Here is a 16,556-nt window from a genome sequence, read left to right on the forward strand (position 1 = left end):
GAATTGTGCTATGCAGAGTTTTGCCAACCAGACCAGAACTGTTTGTTACAGACCCAATTGTTGGCATTAGTTTTTTCCAGTTTAGAGATACAGCATGGAAGCAGGCCCTTCGACTCACCGTGTCCCCTCTGACCATTCATCACCCATTCACACTAGCTCAATGTCATCCCATTCCATGCAAACTACGGGGCAATTTACAGATGGCAATTAACCTACAACCTGCACGTCTTTGGGATGTGGGTGGAAACCGGAGCACCCGGAGGAAACCCACATGGTCACACAGCGAGAATGTGGAAATTCGACACAGACAGAACCCGAGGTCAGTATCGAACCTGGGTCTGTGGGGCTGCACCACTGTGCCACCCTAATTAGGTTCACTCCAGGCAGTAAAGATCAGGCAGCTACGGGAACTGTGGACTGGACTAAGTTATCAGCGATTTCTTTGCTGTCATTTTTCAGACACGTTAGCCAGATGAAAGAAATTAAAATCAGAATGAAGCCGTGCTGTGAATGAAGAACGAAGAAGAAATTAGCTGTATGAAATGTTTGAAACTATGCAATAATTATCTAATTTTCTAATTGTTGAGCTTGATAGAATGACAATGTTAACAACTGATTCACTGAGCAGAAAAAAGAGATGAGAAATAAATAAAATGAAAATACTGATATCCTATTAATAGATCAGCAACCAGTTCCAAATAAATTAAAATAGTTTCAATGAATAAAGCATCGCTTTGATGGGAACGACACAAAATGCTGGGGTAACTCAACGGGTCAGGTAGTATTCCTGGAGAACATGGATAGGTGACGTTTTGGATCGGGACCCTTCTCTTCCATAACCTGAAAAATCTCCTATCTATGTTCTCCAGGAAGCTGCCTGGCCCGCCGAGTTACTCAGTAGACTTGATGGGCTGAACGGCCTAATTCTAATCCTATCAATTATGAACCTATGACCCGAAACGTCACCTATTCCTTTTTCCCAGTGATGCACCCTGACAAGCATGAGTTACTCCAGCAATTTGTGTTTATCTTCAGTGTAAACCAGTATCTGCAGCTCCTTCCCACACTAGTTGGTTGGAGAGTTGATGGATATTGGAAATCCCGATTAATAGCTTAAACATGATTGCACCTTATATGTGCTCTCAGAATCCCGCTGAGATAATAATTGCAACACTCAATATGCACTTACGAGATGTATTTTTCTGTCTTGTTAAATTTCTTTTCAAGATATTTTGCAGAGGTTCGACTGGGAATCTTCACCATGGACAGCTCCTTGTTGTATCGAGTTAGATAGCACGGCGTTTTGCAAAGACAGTTATTGTTGGTCTCTGCCAACATTGCTGTAAAGGGGAAAATAAAACACAGAGTTAGCTCTCACGCCAGCAGCTCCTTTCCTGATTCCTATTCGTATGCACATCCACACTTTGCTGTTTGCATTTCTATACATTAGTCTTTTCTGTACATTCTGTGCCCCTTAAGACCTTTTCAGCACTGGAGAATTATACACTTTCTATTCTACTATTCAGCTGTGACCCCTTCTACTTCCCCCATACTTTGTGATGCAGCAGTAGAGTTGCTGCCTTACAGCACTCGCAGAGCCAGAGACCTGGGTTCGATCTCGACTCTGGGTGTTGTTTATACGGAGTATGTTCATTCTCCCCATGACCACATGGGTTTTCTCACAAATCTTCGGTTTCCTCTCACACTCCAAAGACGTCCAGGTTCGTAGGTTAATTGGCTTGGTATAAGTGTAAATATAAAAGTGTGTAGGATAGTGTTAATGTGCAGGGATCGAAGGTCAGTGTGGACTCAGTGGGCCGAAAGGCTGGTTACCGCGCTGTATCTCTAAACCAAACTAAACTTTCACTGCCCTGTGATCATCCACAGTACTTGCAGCATTGTCAGTCTATCAGCAGACAACTTTGGAACACCTAAAGACAAGAACACATAGAAGAAGGAAAAAGATGGGGCCACAAGTCCTCTCAAGCCTGCACCCTTGACTATTCAACATGAATGATCCATGCTGGCCTCAACTCCTCTTCTCAGCCACTTCTCCATAATCCTTAACTCCTTGATCTTTCCAATATTGATCTACCTCCATCTTAAATCTATTTCATAATCTGGTTACCATCACCCTCAAGGGAGGAAAATTCCAGAGATTCACAGCTCCCTGAGAGAAGACATTTCTACGCACCTCCATTTTAAATGAGCAGCCCCTTACAACCCCTTGTTCATGATTCTCCTTCCCAAGGAAATATCTCAACCTTCACCTTGTCAGGCCCCTGATATGATTGAATAAGGTCATTTCTCATTCTTCCAATTCTTCTGATACCCAAGGAATACAGACCCAAACTGTTTAGCCTCTCTTGGGAGGACAATCCTTTCATATTAGGAATTAACCTGGTGAATCTCCTTTGGGCTGCGTCCACTGCCACTCCATAAGGAGACCAAAACTGTGCAGTATTCCAGGTGTGGCGTCACCAGCACCTTATACAACCGAAACACAACCTCCCTATTCTTAAACCCAAACCCCTTCACAATTAAGGCCACATGACACTTGCCTTCATAACCACTTGTTGGAACACACTGCTAACATTTTGTGATTCATTTGTTCTAGATCTGTCTGAACTTCACTCATTTGTAGCTTAACAATAATAATGCACCCTTTAATTCCTTCATGGAGTTCATAACCTCACTGCTCTCTAAATTAAACTCCATTTGCAATGGTTTCCATTCAAATGCATTCATTCACTCATATGCTAAAGCTGAACGACAATATCCTTATCACAGCTTGCCCTTCCACCTCTTTTTGCACCATCAATAAATCTGGAAACCTTCAATTTTGTTTCCTCAGTGCCATTAATGTGAATACCCTAAACAATGGACATGGAACTGACCCTGGTCTACTCCTAATGTAACATCGCTCCAGCCTGAAAAGCATCCATTTATTGTAACTGTGTTTTCTATGTGTTTTCTATGAGACAATCCAGGTACCATTTCTATGTGACATTTCCTCCAATACCTTGGGTTCAGCCTCTTATGTGGTACTGTGTCAAATGCCTTTTAGATATCTATATACACCACATCTACAGGCTCCCCTCTACCAATTCCCGCATTCACAAATAATTAATGCAAATATAATTCACCTTTCATAAACCATGTTGTCTAGGTTGATTATAATCAGCTTCTCTGAGTGATTAATTATTTCCTCTTTGATTACTGACTCGCCCACTTACTGACTTCTTCCCTTCATGAACAAGTGAATCACAATGACTGTTCTCCAATCTTTTAGTACCTTCTGTAACTCAGCGAGGATGAAAAGGTTCAACCCATGGGCCCACCTAGTCTGCCACGACTTCCTTTGAAATCCTTGGGTACAGGCCTTCGGGTCCCTCTGATGTGCTTGCCTATGACATATAGTGTCTTATGATCGGTATTTTTACGTCATGTTACTTGAAATTAGCCCAGCTGTTATCTCACTTTCAGTGCCTTCCAGTGAAGAATGATGCAAAATACTGATTTAACATATCTGCTATCTCTCCGTTTCCTATTATTAATTCACCAGCCTCATTCTCGAGAAGTGTCAACCTACCTTGGTCACCTTCCCATTATTCATACGTCTGTAGGAACTCCGACTGTTTGTTTTAATATTATGCCCAAATTTTCTCTCAAAAAACATTTTTTTCCGCATCTTAATAGACAATAGACAATAGGTGCAGGAGTAGGCCTTTCGGCCCTTCGAGCTAGCTCGGCCATTCAATGTGATCATGGCTGATCATTCCAAAACAGTACCCCGTTCATGCCTTTTCCTCATATCCCCTGACTACTTTAAGAGCCCTATCCAGCTCTCTCTTGAAAGCATCCAGAGAACCTGCCTCCACCACTCTCTGAGGCAAAGAATTCCACACACTCACAACTCTCTGTGAGAAAAAGTGTTTCCTTGTCTCAGTTCTAAATGGCTTACCCCTTATTCTTAAACTGTGGCCCCAGGTTCTGGAACTTAGGTTCTTTTTAATCTTTTGCTGCTGGAACCCAGTTTGTTCCTAATCCTCTGGCTTTCCACCAGTCGGAGCACTTTGAATTCCTTACTTTTCAATTTAACATTGTCCTTGACCTCCTATGTTAGTCACAGACCGTGCCTTTTTCACATGGAATCCCTTTTTCTAATTTAAATAAATTTCCGTTGAGAATATTGGACCAGCTGTTTTAACATCTGCCGCTGTTCCATCTACTGATGTGTCTCTCAGTTTATTTTCCAAGTCCACCTTTGACAGCGTCATCTTCATACCATTATAATTAGCATTATTTAAGTTGAAGACAGTGGTTTTAGTACTGTGGTGTTCACCCTCAAAGTGCATCTGGAATTTTTTCATTTTGTGGTCACTATATCCTTGCAGATGTTTAACCAGAAGATCTCTTATTAAATCCTTTTTCACCACTCATAACCAAATCTAAAATAGCTAGCTCCATTGCACATTGTTCCAAGAAGCATTTGATGGCACTGGGCCTGTACTTGCTGGAGTTTAGAAGGATGAAAGGGCACCTCATTGAAACTTACCGAATAGTGAAAGGCCTGGATAGAGTGAATGTGGAGAGGATGTTTCCACTAGTGGGAGAGTCTAGGACCACAGGCCATAGCCTCAAAATAAAAGGACATACTTTTACAAAGGAGATGAGGAGGAATTTCTTTAGTCAGAGGGTAGTGAATCTGTGGATCTGTGGAATTATTTGCAACAGAAGGCTGTGGAAGCCAAGTCAATGGATATTTCTAAAGCGATTGAGAGATTCTTTATTAATACTGGTGTCAGGGGTTATGGGGAGAAGGCAGTGGAGTGGGGTTAGGAGAGAGAGAGATTAGGTCAGCCATGATTGAATGGTGGAGTAGACTTGATGGGCCGAATGGCCTAATTCTGCTCCTATCACATGACCTTATGAAAGAGTGTGGTCATGGTGAAGAAAGAAAGATGTGATTGCGGGAAGTCAGAAGTACAACGAGTGACACTGTTGTTGGAGAGCACTTCAAACAAAAGGCAGAAATTCCATTGCAAGATTGTTGACCACCCATCCACTGGCGGATATTGATTTGGTCAGTGCAGTCGCAAATGCAACCTTTGATATGGTGCATGCAGTGTAGGGGTGCTGTCGCAGCTCAGGCAGCAGGCTGCATTCATAGAATGGCTCTGCCAGCTGGAGAAGACACAAAGTTAATTAAACAGTGAGTCACGTGTTCACCAATCTTTGCTTTTGCTGCTGAGCACCATTTGGGGTTTAAATTGTTTCTGCAAAATTACCTGAGTCACTTCCCCCTCCCTTCCCCCTCACTGAGGTCCCCCCACGCAGGGCCCTCCTTTGTTCCTTCCCTTCACGATGAACGGTGGATGAAAATCCATGAAACAAAGCTCACCCCAATGAAAGGTAAGAGCTGGGAATCATTTCTGATGATCTATCACTTCAATTTGCAGCAGTGTAGAATCCCCACCTGCCTCTCGAGCATCTAATGCAAGACATATGAGCATTCAATGGCCCTATAGATGGCCAGCTGTAATATCTTTCATCCAAATTCAATGCACTATTTTAAAATATCATCGCAATTCCCTCGGATTAAATAGGAAAGCAAGATCAAGTTGTCTATAAACTCTTGACAGACCATTTATAAAAAGTTTCCCCAGTTGGCTTCCTGTCTATCCTGAATCAGAATCAATTACGAAGCTACCAACACTTAGACCACACAATGACAGTGAATAGAAGCAAATGAAACGCAGAAATTGAATTGAAACATAGCGCATCCCAGACGGTCATAATTCGTAAAGAACTTTGCAGTTCGCTGCTATTTCAGGTTTCCAAGTCATGCAGTAAAAGCAATCTTGAGTCTGATGGACTACTTCAGAGACAGGCTCATCTCAACACAGCAAACTCAATTGTGTGTGACCAACTTTTCCAAAGTCAAAAGTAAAATATCTTTCTCTAAATAATTTGCCATGGACTTTCTCTTTGAAACAGAAGGGTAGCCTGTTCACTGAGTTCTGTGTGCACCTGAAAGGCAACTTTTGTTTTTATCCACCATGTTCTTCACGGGTGAGGGAGCACTTCACAACAAAGGCTTCAGCTAATTTAGACGGTGCCAGCTTTTCTAGCAGTAGAGGAAGAAAGCATCTAAATAAGGTCATTCTTTTTAGATGATGTCTTGTGAATCTAGCATTCGATTCAATCTGGGAGTGGTCATACATTAATCTCAGGATGTTTTCACACCCAGAACAATAAAATAAAAACCTTGATTTCATTAAACCTGGAAGAAAAGAATAATATATTTAACACTGCAAGGCATTTGTGTCAACACAAGATCTTTATGTAAGTGTACCTGTAAAATGTGTCTAGTTTTATTGCCATTTTATAGCTGTGGTTGGCAAAGCATGGTAAGGGCCTACACTGGTAAATGAATCCAACAAAAGTCATAAGTGTACTTCAGCGGGTAATACCAACACATGCCCAAATACTGTGTGTGTTTGTAGGTTAATTGGCCTCTGTAAATTGCCCATAGTTTGCAGGGAGTTGATACGAAAGTGAGATTACATTGTGAAAGTGGGATAACATAGAACTAGGGAACAGGGCAACACGTTGGTGCAGCTGGTAGAGCTGCTGCCTCACAGTGTCACAGACCCGGGTTCAATCCTGACCTCGGGTGCTGTCGGTGCAGATTTTGCTAGTTCTCCCTGTGACCACGTGAGGGATAACATAGAACTTGTGTGAACCGTTGATCGATGGTCGGCCTGGACTCTGTACCTCGAAACTAAACTCAACTGTACTTAACTAAAATTGAAAATAATGTTATAACTCATTGAACAAATCCTCTTTTCTGCTATTTACAATGTGATAGTAGGATAGCATGGAACCAGTGAGAATGGGTGAGCGATGGTTGGCATGGACCCGGTGGGCCGAAGGGCCTGCTTCCAATACTGTATCTTTCAATCAATCAATTTTATAAGACAAGCTGTGTTTTAGCATGAGGAAATTTAATTTTAGAAAATAAAATGCAATAGAGATGTATTAAACTTGGATAATAAACGTACTGTTTTGGTGTTAATACCATTAAGTAAAGCTATTAAACATCAGCCATTGAATGCGGCATTGGAATGCCTGTGGTATTTGTATAGGTCTATGCAAGTATAGTTTAGAAATACAGTGTGGAAACAGGCCCTTTGGCCCACCGAGTCCACACCGACCAGCGATCCCCACATATTCACCAGGGACTAACTTTACTGTACCACTCTAGTGCTTTTTTCTTTTTAAATTGCTGTTTTCACCCCTTTTTCCTTCCGCCCACGATATTTAATATGAAAAAGAATATGTGATTCTGTTCCATTCTGTTTGTAGTTTGTTTGGTTGTTTGTTTGTCTTTTTGCACAATCCGCAAGCATTGCCACTTTTCATTTCACTGCACATCTCGTATGTGTATGTGACGAATAAACTTGACTTGACTATTAACTCTATCCTACACACACTAGGGAAATTGTTTACATTTACCAAGCCAATTAACCTACATACCTGTATGTCTTTGGAGTGTGGGAGGAAAACAAAGATCTCGGAGAAAACCCACGCAGGTCACGGGGAGAACGTACGAATTCCGTACAGACAGCAACCGTAGTTGGGATCGAACCCGAGTCTCCGGCGCTGCATTCACTGTAAGGCAGCAACTCTACCGATGCGCCACCGTGCCGCCACCACGCAGTGAACACATTACATAAACTTTACATCCAGTAACATATGACGGTAGAGAATACATTTTTTTTAGTCCAGCATACTGACAGAACTAACTCACCCAAGGTAGGCTCCACACACTCCTTGTATTGCTCTGGGGTGCAATAGTGGGCATCACCTGCAATGTAGATCAGTGGAAAGACATCAGTGAGTCTTCGTCAGAAATCCCCAACACTGTACTGTCCAGCACTGGTCAGTTTAGAAACAGAGGTAATATAAAGCAACAATATTCTCAGCACAATTTTTTTTGAGAACAAACAAGTAACTTGAATCAAAATGGTGCAGTGGCAGAGCTGCTGCCTGACAGCGCCAGAGACCCGGACTCAATCCTGACTATGGTTGATGTCTGTGTGGGGTTTGTATGTTTTCCCTGTGATCGCTTGGGGTTTTACCCCGGGTGCTCCAGTTTCCTCCCACATTCTAAAGATGTACAGGTTTGTAGATTAATTGGCTTTCGTAAATTGCCCCTAATGTGTAGGGTGTGAAAGTGGGATAACATAGAACTAGTGAGCAGGTGATCGATGGTCGGTGTGGGCTCAATGGGCCGAAGGGAGTAGTTTACACACTGTATCTCTAAAACTAAAAGAAATTCCAAAGCATGGTGTCCAATGATCATGTCTGTTCTGACAGTCTGTTAGATTAATCCAAAACTAATCCTCTAACTCTGTTCTCCTTGTAGTTCTGCACTGCAATATTTCAAAATGTATCAATTTTTCTCTTAAATTATACAGTAAGGCTTGGCTTCACGCCTTTTCCTGCTCTGTTGCTAGTACTTGCCATCAGCATTTTGACTGTTCGTTTGGGTTTAACTCGCAGTGAAGCTTGGTGGACACTTACAAACCACACACTGTAAACTACATAGTCAGAATTCTTTGAGCTCCAGGAATATTAGAGGATCCAGTCTCAATTAATCTAAGCATATATTAGGAATGAACTCAATTGACGGCCAGAAATTTTAGGCCCATAAAGGACCAATCTTGCACACAAAAGATCTTGGAGGCAGTAAAATGCAAACTTTCCTAATGGATTATAGACACATAATGCTGGTGTAACTCAGCGGGTCAGGCAGCATCTCTGGAGAAAAGGAATAGGTGACGTTTCGGGTCGAGACCCTTCATCATTCTGGTGACCTAGATCCAGTTGAGTCTGATGAAGCGTCTCGACCTGAAACATCACATATTCCTTTTCTCCAGAGATGTTGCCTGACCCGCTGAGTTACTCCAGCATTTTGTGTCTATCTCTGGTGTAAACCAGATTCTATAGTCCAGTCCTACATATTTACTAATGGATTTTTGGGACAAGGGAGCAGTCTTCAATGGATTGAAGTATTACAGGTCTGTAGTCAGGAGTGTTTAGAAGAGTGACAGGTAACCGTATTGAAACTTTAAAATTCTCAGAGAGCTCGGACTAAGATTAGGCATTTAAGATTGAGATGAAGAGGGACTTCTTCATTCAGCGGATTATGAACTGTTATAACTCTCTATCTCAGGTGCAATGGATACAGGTGGCTTCTCCTCTTCCGGACACTCTTCTCCCATCCTGAGTCCCAGATTTCTCCTTTATCCTCCCTCTTTCCCCTCTCCCCTGCCCCCTTCTACCCGTATCCCTCTCTCCAGCTTTACAATTCATTCCTCCTCTTCTTTCCTTATCTGCCATCCTTTTGTCTCCTTTTCGCTTCTAGCCTTTGTCACTTCCTTCACTCATGTGCGAATCGCCTCCCTCCTCTGACTGTCTCCACCTATCACTTACTAGACTTTGCCCCATTCCCACCTCTCTTTGCCAGCTTTTCCCTCTTAAGGGCCTGTCCCACATGGGCGTCATTTGCGCGTCATTTACGCGACATCATTTACACGTCACGATGCACGACCTGCGCATGGTGCGCGGTGACGTGCGGTCACGCCCGGCGCCCCAGGATTTTGGGATGTACAAAATCTTTGTGACGCACAAATGATGCCCAAGTGGGACAGGCCCTTTACTCCATCAGTCTGAAGAAGGGGAACGACCTAAAACATCGCCTTTCCTTTCCCTCCACAGATACAGCTTGACCTAGTGAGAACCTGCAGCCTTTTGTTTTATGACATGGACACCATTGAACTTGTTCAGTACCAAACAATAGACTTGTAATAATAATAATAATAATAATAATAATAATAATAATATCTTTTTTTGTCATTGCACATGGTGCAACGAGATTTGGTATACGGCTTCCATCCGATAGGCATAACTTGAACAACTAATACAATTTAGATACCCCGAGAAACATGATTTATATATTTTTTAAAACAGTAAAACAGTCTAAAGTGCAAATATGTATGTGCCGGGTCGATGTGCGTGAATACCGTTCATAGGGGTGGGGGGGGCGTGGACACTCAGCAGGGCCGGTTCAGCAGCAAGAAAAGCTGAGGACATTAAAGATAAAGGCGTAGAGGGGTGGAATTCTGGAATTGCATCGAGAGCTTTTTGAGTCATAAGTAGATGGCCTGACGAGAGAATGGCCAGTGCTGGACCTACTCTTGGGGAATACAGCCCAGGCAAGTGATTGACGTGTTAGTGGGAGAGTTGCTATGTAATTACGGAGAGGAATAAGGATGGGTTGAAACAGAAGCTACTAAACTGTGGGAAGATCAAGGTCAATGTCTTACGACAAAACCCAGCAGCAAAAGACTGGAAGCAGCTATTCGCAGGTAGCTCAACATCGGACAAATGACGACATACAGAGGTGATATAATGAGAGTTCAGGGTCACCATGTTCCAGTAAAGATGAACGGTCTGCACAGCAAGTGCCAGGAAGCCTGGATGTCGAAAGATAGTAAAAAGAATAAGAAGGCAGCAGGTGGGTGCAATAGAGAACTGAAGAAAAGGCAAGCTCTTTAGCAGTTTTGATAACAAATCTCAAGGTCCTGATGCAGGGTCTGGACCTGAAACAGCGACGTGCATCTTTATCCTCTTCACTCGCTGAATGAGTTACTGAGTCTTTGGGTGTGTTAAGTCAAATCCAAGAATCTCTGCAAGTAGCAGTGCAGATCGTAAAGGTGACTACGCAGACATGTGGAATATTTTCCTTCACTAGTGGGTCATACATCAGGGAGATTATGACACAACTTTATAAAACATTGGTTTGGCCACAGCTGGACAACTTCTGGTTGACAGGCTGTGGGATGTGATTGGTGTGATTGGAGAAGTGGGAGCGGATGTTACATGGGGATGGAGCGTTTCAATTATGAGGAGAGGCTGGTATGTTGCCTTTGTTTTCCTTGCATAGAAGAGGCTGAATGGGGACCTGTCAGAGGCATACAGAATGATTTTAAAAAAAGAGCGGCATAGTTTCACAGCGGTAGATTTGCTGCCTCACACACCAGAGACCAGAGTCCACTGTCACTATGGAGTCCATGCATTCTCCCTGTAACCGGGTGGGTTTCCTCCGGGGGATCCGGTTTCCTCCCACAATCCAAAGACGGGTTTGTAGGTTAATTGGCCTCTGTAGAATTTCCCCTGGTGTGTAGGGAGTGGATGAGAAAGTGGGATAACATAGAACTAGTGTGAACGGGTGATCGATGGTCGGCGTGGACTCGGTGGGCCAAAGGGCCTGCATCCAGGCTGTACCTCCAAACTCGAAAAAAGCTGCCCTAATGGAAGCAATCGTTGCAAATCCTCTCCACCTTGCCCACAGATATCAGTACTGCAGAAGGTTACATACTCACCCGGCATGTGTACCATCCGACAGTTGCAGTTCTCCACCAGGTACCTGGTTTCACAGTCGATCCTGCAGGCCGTGATACTGTAGCTGGAGAAGAAGTCTGTGTTGACAGCTGCAGATTGGCAGTCTCCCCAGGGCGGCGGCAGGTATATCAGCTGAAAGCAGCAACAATGCACACATCAAATAGCGCATTAAACTTCAATGCGAGGCATTTCAATAATACTATATTCAACACGGACAGTTTATGCACAGCTCCACTTTCGATCCCGTTTATTTACTATAAAATTCAACAAGGTTGTAAATTTTGGTTTACTTGGAGAGAGGATGCTTAAAGTAAGGTTTGCACCATTGAACCATTGAAATGTAGCAGATGAAATTAAATGCTAACATGACAACAGTTCTTTTCAGGCTCCAGGGAGGTTAGGCTTCCCCTGATGGAGGCGTTTTAAACCAGGGCCACAGTCTCAGAGAAAGGGTTAGCTTATTCAGGAGGGGCGGCACAGTGGCGCAGCGGTAGAGTTGCTGCCTTACAACACCAGAGACCTGGGTTCGGTCCCGACTATGGGTGCTGTCTGTACGTAGTCTGTATGTTTTCCCAATGGGTTTGCTCCGGATTCCTCCTACATTCCAAAGATGTGCAGGTTTGTAGGTTAGTTGGCTACTTTAAATTGCCCCAGTGCGTTGGGTAGAGTTAGTGTACGGGTGATCGCTGGTCGGCGTGGTCTCTGTGGGATGAAGGGCACGTTCCCACACTGTATCAGTAAAAAAAAGCACTCAGAGTATGCTGAGTCCAACCTCATATCAATCTTGACTTTTCCTATTCATGTACATGACCAAATATTTTATATTGTTTAACTTCACAGCTTTACGTCTTTAATTTTTAACAAAAAATTGTTGTATTGTTGAGAGAGTTAGATATAGGTCTTAGGGCTAACGGAATCATGGGATATGGGGAGAAACCGGAACGGGGAACTGATTTTGGATGATCAGCCATGATCATATTGAATTGGGGTCAAGGAAAGAGCGATCACATCGCGGTCCTGTTTCAACCAAACGTTCCACCACCACGCACAAGAAGCATAAGAAGCGACAGGACAGACACCATTGTTTGCAAATGTTGAGAAGTGTGTTCAGCTCTGAAGAAGAAGATCATAATGAATTGTGGTGCTGGCTTGGAGGGCCGAATGCCCTCCAATTTCTATGTGTCTATGTAATTAGAACAAGAATTGTGCAATCTGGCAATCTGTATAAATCACTACTGGATAGAAATTCCAGCATTTCCATGTTTATAATCAGAACAAGACACAACATGCTGGAGTAAATCCAGCTGCTGGGTCAGGTAGCAAATCTAGCAAACATGGATAGGTGACAGATCAAGTCAGGACCCTTCTTCACGTTGATTGCTGGGGGAAGGAGTGGGGGGGGGGGGGGGGGGGGGGGGGAGCTGGAAAGCGGGAAGAGAGGAGGGGAAAATCAGGACATTCTTCTTTGCTCACTTATTACCGCAATTGACATGCCAATTCACCGATACATGAAAACTTCTGACAATCATAGTTAAAACGTCCAAATATCTCTCATGATGGATTTTTACGTTATTCATATTTAATGTGAACTTCACATTATAAAATAAAAATTTTCTGCATCAATAATTTTCTCAAATTTGACAATGAAATTCTCTGCTGGAAATTGCAAACTTAAACATTATGTAACAAAATCAAACATAATCTTTGGTCAAATATGCTTTGTAAGAAAATGTAGGTTACGGCTCTACGGTGAAACGTTACTTATATAAAATATCGGCTCGGTGTTCCCAATGAATATAATAGCATATCAAATTATAAGACAAGTCCACCATCAATTTTCCGGTTATTTTTGGATAAAATCCTCCCCGGATGCCCCCCAGAAAATATGGTGCCTTGGCCAGGTGTGGCCGCCAATCTCTACCTCATCAGGACTTCACCGGCCGATTGGCGGGTCGAATTTGCCACCTGCGGCTGAGACTCTGGAAATCTGACCCAGCTGGAGCCTGCAGATCGGTTCCCATAGCCGACTTCCACGGCAGACTTTGCAGGCTTGTGCCTTGGCCACCCCCAAGGCCGTGACCTCTGTTGGTCTGGCAAAACGGATCAACCAGAAAGGCTCTGGTGAATCTGTACCATGCAGAAAACCAGGGCTGTCCAGCTTTGAATCACACTGCCAGATAATCACCAACCAGCATACACTTCATGGAGAACTGCAAAGGAAAGCTAAATATCAAGCTAGTAACTGTGTGAATAGAGTGAGTATAGTGAGCTGAGGGGAAATGCATCAGGGCTACCAGCTGGAAAAGTACCAATAGCACTGCCTTTATTTGCAAACTAACTGGACTTCTGGGAGATGGATCACTCATCTGTACCTTGCAAAGCAAAATGCTTTAAATTGATCCCTTGTTGGAGCAGAGACTGCATTATATGAGGCATAAATAGATTAACAACTAATGAAGGCGGATGTGATTCCTTTAATTGGTTTTAATTGCTGGAGGGTTTGGAGAGGAATTTTCCTGATTATTCTTTCCTTGTAAAACATTGTTTTTTTTGGTAATTCCAAAGGATTGAATTAGTTTGGGGATAAGATATATTGGGAAATGGAGCTCCAAGTATCGTTTTAGTGGAACGGACTTGACGTATTAGCTGCACTTTTCAGGGTCTTGGATGGCCATAAGACAAAGGAGGAAAATCAGACCATTCAGCTGACTGAAGGCCCAGTCCCACTGTACGAGGTAATTCAAGAGTTCTCCCGCGTTTTCCCCTGATTTGAACTCAGAGAATGTACGTAGCGGGTACGTAGCGTGTACGTAGGAGCTCGTGGTTGTCTCGTAGCGGCTCGTAATGCTAACGGCAGGTACTCAGGAAACGCGGTAACTCATGAACACGTTGAAAAGTGTCCAAGAGTAAAAAAATACTCGTGATGAACTTACCACGAGTTTGAGAGCTCTTATGTAAACTCGCATAGTGGGACAGGGGCTTGATTCTACTCCACCATTCAATCATGACTGATCTATTTTCCCCTGTCAACCCCATTCTCCTGCCTTCTCCCCATAACCTTTGACGCCCTTACTAATCAAGAAGTTTGTGTGCTGAGTACCAATCTGTAAATTTCAGCAGTCTTCTTCTTGCATATGGCATGCACAGCCTAAAGTCGTAGATCAAGGGTAGACATCCAGGCCAGGACAGCATCAGTTACTGGGTGGATGGCTTTGATGCCCCCAGGGAAAAGCCTCAGTGAGCAGTCATTCACAATGGGTGGGATGGTCTGGTCTGGATGTCAAGCAAGGCTATCTGTCATCCCCCACTTATGCAGGCGATGGGCTGTTCTTGCATGGAGGGTGCGGATTCTGTTCAAGGTTAGCCATTGCCTGCGATGGAGGTCAAAACCCGGTGGTTTCACTGTGGGGCCTCTGATGACCTCTCCGTTGTTGGTGTTGGCATCTTTCCAGCCTCTGCTCCACACATTTTTGGAGTCAAAGTCTTCCAGGAATTTAACGGAAGACCAGAAGGGTATGCGGGACTTCAGGCGCATGTTGGGCAGATTGTTTAAGTCAGCATGGATGGGAAGGTCAGGGTTAGCCTCGATGGTGCACCAATCTTTCAACATCCTCTCCCTTCTGCGTATGCTAGGAGGGGCAATATGAGAGAGGACAGGGAATCACTGTAGAGGTGTTGAATTCAGGAGTACAACAGCAACATTGTTCTGATATCTGTAGAGGCCAGATTCCATACAGAATGGGATGGAGGCTGGTACTCCACTCCAAAGAGTTACGGCAACTATGCGTCACTTTGCACTATCCTGGACATTATTCGTTAATATGCAGTCATATACAGACCTTTGGTCTGAGTTCCTGTAACAAGCAGGAACAGCCATGAGTCATAGAGAATCATTTAGTCCTCCAGCACAGGAGCAGGTCTTACAGCCCAATTTGCCCATACCGACCAAAATGCCCCATCTACAATAGTCTCTCCTGCCTGCGATTGGCCTGTACCACTCTAAGCCATTCCTCTCTGGAGCTTCTTTCCACATATTTTCCAGACATATCATTGGATTTTTATAACCAACCATTGACTCCACTTACACTTCACGCTGCCTCAGCAAGGTCAGCAGCAAAATCAAGGCTGAGTCTCTCCTCGTTCATTCCCTCTTCTTCCATCTCCCATCAGGCAAGGTGTGTAGAAGCGTGAAAGCGCACACATCCAGATTCAGGGACAGTTTTTTCCACAGCTGTTATCAGTCAACTGAACCATCCTAACAACAACTACAGAGTGGTCTTGAACTACTATCTACCTCATTGGAGACCCTCGGACTATCTTTACTCAGACTTCACTGGACTTTATCTTCCACTAAACATTATTCCCTTTATCATCACTCTGCACACTGTGGATGACCCGATTGTAATCATGTATAGTCTTTCCACTGACTGATTAGCACGCGACAAATGCATTTCACTGTGGCTCGGTACACACGACAATATTTATTAAACTAAACTAAACTAAAAGTATATACGCTGAGCTCCACTGCGCTATCGAATTCTCAGTCCAACACTTAAACAGATATTACCGTCAGCACCTCCTCAAGCATTGCAATAACTACACCAGTTCAAACAGAGGCAAGGACACTTCTCTCAGGATGGAATTTATTGCATCATTTATATTGAATGCAAACTTCATGTAACAATGTTGGAATTTCTGCATCAATGATTCTCCCAGAAGGTGTCAATGAAATTCACTTCTGGCCCATGGAACCCTCAATGCTGTGTGTCTAGAATGGATTAAAACTTGACTGTCGTAAGATTAATCTTCGATATGAAAGGACTCAGCAGACCAGACCAATAAACCAGAGGTATAAAAGAAACAACCAAACAAAGAGAGATGTTTCAATTTTATTTTAATAAAGAGTATGTTATCCTATTTGCCTTCTTTCTCGTGTGTGGTCGCTTCCCCCCAGATATGTATAAAATACATGCAATGGTGCTCAGACTAAAAGGATTACAATGTCTGGCGCAGATTTTCTGGACTTCCCCTGGCCATTTTCACTGAAGTACTTGCATATAGCTTTTTCAAGTTCATCACAG

At 43.4% G+C, this 16,556-nt stretch overlaps 1 protein-coding gene across 1 annotated transcript in view; it reads right to left on the reverse strand.

The window, feature by feature from the left end:
- asic2 (acid-sensing (proton-gated) ion channel 2) overlaps positions 1-16,556 on the reverse strand; it is a 433,817-nt gene that overhangs the window by 57,766 nt on the left and 359,495 nt on the right. The window contains exons 5-7 of the mRNA XM_055657297.1: positions 11,457-11,607; positions 7,817-7,873; positions 1,190-1,340 (exon numbers count right to left, since the gene is read on the reverse strand). Of these exons, the coding sequence (XP_055513272.1) occupies positions 1,190-1,340; positions 7,817-7,873; positions 11,457-11,607 (359 nt within the window). The remainder of the gene's footprint in view (positions 1-1,189; positions 1,341-7,816; positions 7,874-11,456; positions 11,608-16,556) is intronic.

This window comes from Leucoraja erinacea, chromosome 27 (assembly GCF_028641065.1).
Source record: "Leucoraja erinacea ecotype New England chromosome 27, Leri_hhj_1, whole genome shotgun sequence".
NCBI lineage: Eukaryota > Metazoa > Chordata > Chondrichthyes > Rajiformes > Rajidae > Leucoraja > Leucoraja erinaceus.